Raw genomic sequence first — 9,552 nt, 5'->3', positions numbered from 1 at the left:
GAAAATAGTTCGACTTAAAGGATGTTCGAGTAAAACGAAGCTCCTGTTAAGTCGAGTCGAATTCAGTTAAAAATGGGATTATAGATCAAATTAAAGGAGATTTTTGTAAGAGGTGGGCAACAGATACAGGGAAAAGGTAAAATTTTGGCGATGAAAAATGCATAAAGTCCTTTTTAAATTAAATTTCCTTAAACAGATAACAAAACAGATAATAAAAACAAAAAATGTTGTTAATCTCAGGGAGGACGAAAAGTGGGTCGATATAACAGATGTTTGAGTTATTCGAGGCTTGAGTTAACTGGAGTTTTTTTACAAGAAAAAGAAAGGAATCCAAGAAAATATTTATCCTTATCGGTAAAAAGATCGTGACAAAGTTTTAGTTGAGGGACTATTATTTACGCTCCCACTTTCCTTAACAAGTGAGCTAACATAGGAGAGACATAAAAAAATTTCTAGAAGACAAACCACGTTCCAAGAATCTCCTGATTAGAGTTACTACACATCATAAAAAAAAGTCCCAGGAAATTAATCAAAAAATACATAGCTTGTTTTCTTTAGTTTCAATTTTTTATCAATGAATGTACACACGGCAAGTATTCTTCTTTTACAAAAATATCTTCCCTTCGACGTATTATTCATTTCTCTCGTGTAACTTGGGAATGTACTCTCGTGGTATCAAATAGTTTGAAAGGTAAAATAAATCCAAAAAGGCTTTGTATCGATCACTAGAAAATGAAAAAAATAAATTAGACATAAATAAAGAAAAACAAAAACAACAACAGATACTCAAAATAAAAATAAAATCAGTTTTAGTTAAAGGAAATTTTTGTTTAAGGCGAAAAATTGATTTATTTTGAGGTTTTAAGGGAAAATTGGATTATTCCAGACAAGTATGCTCGGAGGGATGAATATAAGGCTAAAAGTTGTTTTAACTTAATTTTTGATCTGTTTTAAGGCCTAAACCCTTAGCAACTTAGTTGCTCTTAAAAACATGTGCATGTTCTAAATCTTTTTTATGTAATTTTGTAAATTTACACTTTTTGATACAAGTTTTATCTATACCTCACTGTGGCACGAAGATAACGGTAACCGGATGAACCACCTGTACCGGTTTTTGTACCCAGTTGACGCTGAACCAACAACACGTGATTTGCTATGAAGATATGAAAATAACATAGTCGATAGAGTTAAAGTATTTCTTTACTTTATTTGATATCTATATTTAATATTATTTTTGCTCTCTTTCTTTTTGTTTAAGATAAGGCAACACGTGCCTTCTTTTTGCTCCAGCCATTTTTTAAATTATTTAAAGAAATTAAAACCTGTAACATTTAAATAGCGGCGAAAAAATATCTATCTATCTATATATACCACGTTATACGTTACTCAAGAACATCGAAAAATGGAAAAAATTCTCCATTTTTTGGTTTCGTGTTTTAATTTCCCAGTATCAAAAGACACCGAGAACCCTAGGGTCGAAGTTAGTAAGATTGAAGATCGGCTGGTGACAGGACTCCATTTGATTTCGCGACGCATTTAGGTTACAAAAAAGTTTCGAAGGTTAGCACGGGATCATTAGTTTTGTAGGGTAGCTTTTAAGATGGCTAGAAACATTTAAGCGCATCAAAAATTTTAAAATCATGCAAAACTTTTGATAGAACTAACTTTGAAAAACTTTATACATGAAAACAGAAAACAAACCAACATTAAGTAAGCGGGCAAAAATCTAAACTTTTTCTGTGTAACCCGCACCCGCACAGCTAACCTGCACAGCTAACCTGCACATCTAACCCGCACAGCTAACCTGCACAATTATCGTGACTTTGTGTCACTAAAGTAATGTATGCAAAAACTAGAATATACAAAAAAAGATAAGAAAAACAATGCAAATCTTACATCTCCATTTGGAAATCAAAGAGTCGATATCCATAAGCAATGTCAACATTTGAAACGGTCCATGAAAAAGAACTTCGTCACGATAGTAATATATCATCAACGCCCCTTGTAACGCCTTCCATGAAAGATGGCGTTGGCCTAATAAATAGGTTTCCAATTTCCATCATTACAAACGAACAAACAAACAAACAAACAAACAACAAAACAAAACAAAAAAAAATAAACCAAAACAAACAAACAAACAAGAAAGCGAACATATTACCATTTTTTCTCAAGTTGTCATAATTTTCTCTAATTAATATACTGTCAAAATCTTCCTAAAATAAAGACATCGTCCTAGTGATATGACTTTCACTCTAAACATTCTTTTGTGGGCAAAATTTTGACAAAAATTGATGACAGAAGGCATGGTCAAGAATGTTGTGTGTTTCATTGGTGTCACTGGTGTCATTTTATTGTATTTGTAAATATAGAGATATCCAGCTACTATCGCTTGTTACTTTATATTAGCATGCATAAACACTTTAAAGTTCCTATATTTTTCTCCGAGAATCACAGCAGGATGATATTAATGGTACGTTATTGATTATTATGTGATTGAGCATGTCTTGCTTAGAATTTCCTTCATAAGCATTTCCAGATTCACCCGAACTATCGAAAAGTCTTGGCTATCATATTTTTTTCTGTTTTAGCCTACTATCTGGGCAACTAGGCCATCTGCTGTGACACAATGAGATTTTTACAATCTTGGACAAAAATATTGAGACAAAGGCAGTTTTTTCATCATTCTTTCAAAAGCGTCAAGCGGTCAATGCTCTGCAGGCGACAAGCTGCAAACTCGCTATTTTTGCACATATATAAGTGACGCCAACAGCGTTTAAAATTTTCCAGCCGCAACAATAAAATAATCTACGTCGGCCCCGAAATTCGTGGAAAATGACGTCAGCAATGATTGACACGTCTCAAGATTGGAATTAACCAAAAAACCCAATATTTTAAGTCGACTTACAATGCAGTAATTTGGCATAGAAATAGCCTATTCCTATCACTAGTGCCAAACTTTACTATTAGCTGTCTTGTCATCACAAATTTTGATTTTGATTAAGATTGTAGACAAAATGCGGAAAGCCCTTTTCGTGGCGCAAGCCGAAATGTAGGAACAGAATAAAAAATACCTGTATTTTCCGAGTTTCTAACAGCATAGCTTCCTTTTTTCCTAGGTTGATTTCTTTCTATGGTTTTGCAAAATACATTTCATATTTTATGGTATCATGAAATAAAAATGAAACAAAAACAGAAGCATAGACAAAAAAACATAAACAGACAGACAAAAATAAACAAACAACAAACAACAAACAACAAACAGACAAAACAAACAAACAAAAACAAACATTACCTCTGCTTTTTGTTTTTGGTCATCAAACCAGCGGTTACAATTTGTTGTAAATTCTTTCCAAAAGTTGAAATGCTCGTTTACTAAACCAGGCGTGCGCTCTAACCAAGCCTAATTTACATAAAACATAGAATGATTGCATCTGACATTTAAGCAGATGTTATACACTCTTGTTGCATTTAATAGATCACTAAGACACTAAAACTGAACTACTCAGACCCATGTCGAAAATACTCTACTCCTGGAAAGTTTACGTGAAAATGTAAAAGAATTAACTTAAAAAGCTATTTTCACAACCTGATTCCCAGCGCCTGTTGTCTCTTTTTTATCTCAGAAATCACTGTCCGATGTTAGAAAAGGTAAAAAATGCCTTGGGGACGAGGTTGCTATTTTCATTGATTAGACTTAAATTTTCTAAACTCTAGGATTTTTCATGATGAACAATAAGATTTTTCAGTTTTTTCACGACACTCTATCAGCGATAAAACCCTGCGATTCCATTGTTTTTTAACACTATATACATTGTGTTAATATAGGTGTTAATTAATTACTTGCTAGAATTTTAATTGCAAAAATGAATATATACACCAGGAAATAAGGATATTAAGTAACATCCTCGTCCCCAGGGTTTGTTACCTGATGCCAAAGCTGCTAGCGCTCACTTGACAGCTAAGCAGTTTCTTCGCCACTGGCCTCGATGTTGAAAAGATAAGAACCCCTGGGGACGAGGTTGTGTTAACAATCAGTCGCGCAAGTTAAAAGTTACGCAGTTTAAAGACCATTAGTTTTGTTAATTTTTTTTTTAAATTAATAATCAATAAAATTAAGTTATGAATTTTCACGAATATATAACTGGGAAACATGAAGATGGGGTGGCACAGTACAAAAAGATTACTTCCACGACGTCAAAGATCGATTGTTCTTCTTCGGAACGAAGGACCAGCTTTTTTAGTTGTTCGTCTTTGAATACCTCACTGCAAAAGAAACAAAGTTGTTTAACAAAAAAACACATTGGTAGACAGAAATATTCACTACCGTATTTAAGAAATTTTAGAAACTTCTCTCCTCCCTATACACTAAAATAGCCGAAATTTCAAATGGTTAGATAATTTGGTACCAGCCTCGTTTCCAGTGCATTTAGTCCTTTTATAATAGAAACCAAGAATTTCCTATATTTTTTGTTAGAAGAGAACATGCCCTAGTAACTAGATTGTTCTATTACTTACATGTAGCTCGAGTTGTTGTAATTAATTCGATTTTCCTAAAAAAATGAAGAAGTAACGTTTTCATTCAAATTTACAACAGAATGACAGAAATATGTTCAGTCAGTTTATCGCTGTGATTTCCTTATAATTTCAAAACTGTAATACTTTTAAAGAAAAGTGCCCACAAAACCGTATTTTTGTGTGCAGCTTTATTTCGAACCCCGTCTAAGTATTTCATTACTTTATGTTAGCAGATGGACGAAATGCCGATGCGGGTAATATGTACGACAAATCTAAGGACCAGCAAACTCGTGGATTATTCCATTGAGTTACGACTAGTTTAGCATAACAATAGCCGTATTATATCTCTTTAATGCTGTTTCGCGCAGCTTTATTACGGATCCTTGGCAGAATATTTTCATTGCTGACAAAAATGTACAAAATACTGATTCGGCAAATATACACGAGGGCCGAAAATCTGAGGACCACTAAACCCGTGAATTTTTTCACGGGCTAACGACTGGTTTGTTATAATAGCGTCCACACATTTTTAAATTAGGTACAAGGGGAAGCAAATATACTTTCAAATGTACTTTTACAAACAGGCTTTGAATCAGCACTCCATATTGAAAAAGGATGGAATTTTATACCCTAAAGGAGGGAGAATGTTTTGGCCGGTAGAAAGTGACTAAATTTTGTGCAGAGGGAATCAATTTTTTTGCATTCATTGATGAAGGTAATTTCGGTATATGTCTACCCTGGGAACTCACTTTTTTCACTCCAATCTTGTTCTCAAGCACTCTGAACTGCCAGCTCTGAAAACCAGATGATGACGTCAGAGCTGTTCTAGAAATAGCGAAAACTTCAATTAAAAAAATGCTTCGTTAGTAATGTAATGATATCAAGTCAACCAATTTCAAAAAAAAATAGCTTTACAACAACCATTTATTAGTTCAAAACAGGCTTCTACAAGCTCCTTCCCATGACTTTTTTACTTTATTTACGTCATAGGCGTAGAAGAACCCTGGGGATGAGGTTGCAGGCTTCTAATAAGTTTCTCAATGGTGTTGAACAACGTGGTTTTGATAACTCTAGGGGCTGTGATAAGATTACAAGGGGTATTTCACTTCCCAGAATGATGCACACGAGTATATTTAGGAAAATTAATCTTCAAAGCCTTATACAAACTGTCTCTTATCCAAAACGTTTGGTTCAATCCTTAAAAGTTTCATGTTTGCTTTAAATCTTTTTACTTTGGGTTAGCGAAAAATTTAGCAATGCACTGGACACAAAGTTACGGCAACCGTGTTACTAGAACAACGAGGGAAAAAAAAGCTGGAAACGATATTAGTTTTCACTAAACTTACCTAAAATCTGCAAAATCCAGAGGCGTCATTGTTTCCAGAATTTTTACTTGATCAACCAAGATCTAGATAACAAAATGTCTTGCTACGTTCTAGTCCTTTCTTTGGTAAACAATGCATGAATTGAGTGAACCTTCTTGATAACAAATTACAATAACATTATTTTATCGATTTGTTCTTAAGTTTTCTAAAAACACTGGGAACAAAGTTGTTTTAAGCACGGAGCTAATTATAATACATACAGCAAGTATCTTGACAACTCGACCCAATCTTCTATTTACTGTCAACATATGACGTTCATCAACAAACTACAACATAAAAACTATGTTTTAAAAGATAAAGTTATAGTGCGCACTATGGTTAGCTCATCGGAAAGTAACTTTGAAACAGGTAGACACATTAATTATTTTTCACCGCACGGATAGCTATTACCTGGGACCTAAATATGACCAATTTTCTAAAGCTGGGTCAGTCCACCTTTTTTAGAACAGACGGACCGATGGCATCATCAAAAAAATCCTTAAACCCCAATATCTCTTTAACCGCCTTTCAAAGAAAAAGATCCTATACATTTCATCGATCAGTGCTCCAAGCTCCGCACAACATAGATAAACGGTAAGAATTTATTTTCAAATGAAGGATCTTTACCATTGTTCTTCTTTCCACGGGCTTATCAAATGGTTCAGTACTAATATAACATGTGTTTAAGAATACAAATTAAAATTACTTACGTCTTTTAGAAATAAGTTCCGAACTGAATCTAGCTCGAAAATTATCTGCTTAAACCACAGCTCATATACTAAACGAAAAAAAGGTATTTTTGCCGTCATTGTCGGGTTTTCGTTGTCGTTGTCGGCGTCATTTATGGTTCTATTGTTGTTTTTAACTTACCTTGGTGCACAATTATAAATAAGTGTTCGTCATGTACCTCTGTTCTGGTGTTCACACCACTTAACAGTGAATCAAGCTAAGAATATTAAAAAAACGTTTAGTGAAAATTAGAAATATTTCACGGTGTTTATTTTTTACAAAGCGGACCAGAAATTCAATTACGCAAACTTTAGTTTTTGTGTGATTTGTTTACACTCTATAGATTATATAAACATTCAACAAGACTCGAATACGCCTGAAAAGATCTGTTTCGAACTCCTGCCTACCAACTTTTAAATTTTTTTTACCCAGTAGTACTGGCGTCGTGTAAAGTAGAGGGTTAGGAATGAAGGGCAATAGGCGGAGGCAGAGGCGCCTTTAATAATAAAGATAATATCAGGTAGTATAATAGCAAGTCATTTTAGGAATAATGTAAGCCAATCAATGTCTCATTTAAAAAAATTAACAAACAGATGGACATTTTGCACTCTTATTTTATTTGAAAATCAATGGCATATATATAATGTCTTAACATAAAGGTCATCAGAGCATGTTTTTATAGGTATTGCGAACCTCATTTATTCATCGAGGTTTTCTCACCTGAAGATATTCTGAATACGACACAGCGTTGTCATCTTCACAATTTAGACTGAAAATATTTTAAACAAAACAATATATAATAATGTAATCCAATTGCATCACAAAATCAAACAAACAAAACTAACAAACAAAACAAAAAAGAACAAAACCAAACAAACAAAACCAAGAAAACAAAACCAACCAACTAACCAGCCAAACAAACAAACAAACAAACAAACAAACAAACAAACAAACAAACAAACAAACAAACAAACAAACAAACAAACAAACAAACAAACAAACAAACAAACACTATTTTATGGGCACAGCAGCAATAAAATTAGCGGCACCAAATTTGGTGCCGATAAAATAATTGGTGCCGGTAAGGCGGTGTTTATACACACTTTGGTGCTCGTAAACACACATTGGTGAAAACAAACAAACAAAACCAAACAAACGAAACCAAACAGAAAGAAACAAAACAAGCAAACAAACAAAACCAAACAAACAAACTAAACCAAACAAAAAAACAAATAAACAAACAAAAACAAACAATAAAAACCAAGCAAACAAACAAACCAAACAAACGAACAAACAAAAACAAAAAAAACAAACAAAAAAACAACAAAACTAAAGCAAGCAAGCAAACAAACAAACAAAACAAAACAAGCAAACAAACAAAACCAAAAGAAACAAAATAAGCAAACAAACAAACGAACGAACAAACAAAAAACAACGAATCTTACTTGCTTTGATTATTGAAAGGACATGCCATTTTATTTTTTAAAGTACATGGATCACAAATGTATTTTCATCTGCGTGCGTATAAACAGCCACTTATCTTTCAAATCTTAAAATAATATGTGCTTTGTTCCTATGACAACGTTTTTTTATGCAATTTAAATCAAAAGCAGCTTCCAGCTCTTACGTTAGACTGCATAGACACAATTTCCACGTATAAACTAGGCGAACGGCAAATTGTAACAAAAATATTGCTTTTTTGGCGAAGCAAAATTGCAGAGCACGCTTGCTAAGCGTTAAGTATACTAAGGAACTGAAAGTTGCAAGTCAAATTTATTTTTCAAGAATTAGAGACGGAAATGTTTGCAGCGATATAGGAGGCCTAGAAGCAGTTGGGCTATTGCCCCCAGCTGTAGTCCAGACGGAGCAAACCAAAGGAAGATTTGTCACTTAGTTTTGCGGAAACAGCGTACCGATTTTCCAGCGGAATTTTTGTTAAAATTTGCCGGAATACAAATTTGCTACACCAGAACGTTACACCAGAACGTGATTTCGAGAGCTGTATCACATTCAGAAAACAGACGGCTACATCAATAGAATAAAAAAACGACTTTTCAACCAACAAATTTGAAACAACTGATTGAACAACTTAAATTACCTGTTCTGATATATTTTCAGGAGTTTCTAGCAATTATAAAAGAACTACGCGCTTTTCTTGTAAAAATAACTGTATAAGGACACCGCTCTAATACTTTGCCAAAAAGTAGGAACAAAATTTGTTTTTACAACTAACAACATAGGTCTGAATTTTGTCACAAAATAAGGGCTTGTTTATATGAGCCCGGTTGGCGGGCTGGCCCGTTTACCAAGATCTCGCTTGTTTCTCAGTTTCCTCATATTTTTGATCATCTGTTTATATGGTTAAACGGGCTGGCTCGGTAGGCGAGATGTCGTTTTTCAGAAGCAACCTTTGAAGCGTGTATTGTTTGAAGTTTCTCTTAATGGAGAACAAAAATAGAACTAAGTTGCGTATTATTACCAACAAAATCAAACCAAAACCGACGCGGAAAATAACAACAAAACAAAACCTAATTTTAAGAAATTTGAAAGTTTCGTCTCGAAAAAAAAAATGAGTGCAGTGGAATTAGCGGGTTTCGTGTTGTAATACCGCTGCGCAACGACTTTCAAAAATTCCCGGTAACATGATATTTCAAAACATTTCAAATCGTAATTTCCATTCGTTCATTATTTTTTAAATCTTAAAATTAATATTGCAATAATGAATATGATAATAACAACTTTGTATGCTAGGCCTAAAGGGTGAATCAAATAATCAAATAATGCTTCGTTAACAGAATATTTTTTTAAAAAAACATTACGGATCAGGAAATTTCAAAAGTTTGTTTAAGTGCGCATTATATTATAGGCTTACAAAAATGTATAAAACGCCGGGTTGAAATTACTTCTTTGTTATAACCTTTGAAGATATGTTATATTTGCGTCC

The 9,552-nt window shown here is 33.6% G+C and overlaps 1 protein-coding gene across 1 annotated transcript; it reads right to left on the bottom strand.

Annotated features, from left to right (window-relative positions):
- Positions 1–545: 545 nt before the first annotated feature.
- LOC130614543 (tryptophan 2,3-dioxygenase-like) lies at positions 546–8,279 on the bottom strand. Its single transcript, XM_057435967.1, has 15 exons — positions 8,054–8,279; positions 7,329–7,377; positions 6,750–6,825; positions 6,590–6,657; positions 6,101–6,166; positions 5,862–5,923; positions 5,265–5,340; positions 4,516–4,550; positions 4,185–4,263; positions 3,293–3,400; positions 3,072–3,128; positions 2,159–2,213; positions 1,897–2,034; positions 1,063–1,153; positions 546–725 (listed from the first exon to the last, which is right to left on the bottom strand). Exons 1-15 carry the CDS (start codon positions 8,080–8,082, stop codon positions 632–634), a joined length of 1,083 nt encoding a protein of 360 aa, XP_057291950.1. The 5' UTR covers positions 8,083–8,279; the 3' UTR covers positions 546–631.
- Positions 8,280–9,552: the final 1,273 nt, after the last annotated feature.

This window comes from Hydractinia symbiolongicarpus, chromosome 11 (assembly GCF_029227915.1).
Source record: "Hydractinia symbiolongicarpus strain clone_291-10 chromosome 11, HSymV2.1, whole genome shotgun sequence".
NCBI classification, from domain to species: Eukaryota; Metazoa; Cnidaria; class Hydrozoa; order Anthoathecata; family Hydractiniidae; genus Hydractinia; species Hydractinia symbiolongicarpus.
Note: the sequence above shows the minus strand (reverse complement) of the source record. Positions and strands in the feature narration are given on the sequence as shown.

Bases quoted from the DNA above. Each gene is read 5' to 3' on its own strand.
- LOC130614543 (XM_057435967.1), bottom strand. From the start codon at position 8,082: ATGGCATGTCCTTTCAATAATCAAAGCAA. The intron at 5,924-6,100 runs GTATGTATTATA...TTTGTTATCTAG, and splicing joins GAGTTGTCAAGATACTTGCT to ATCTTGGTTGATCAAGTAAA. The intron at 3,401-4,184 runs GTAATCTTTTTG...TATGTAAATTAG, and splicing joins CGATCTTTGACGTCGTGGAA to GCTTGGTTAGAGCGCACGCC.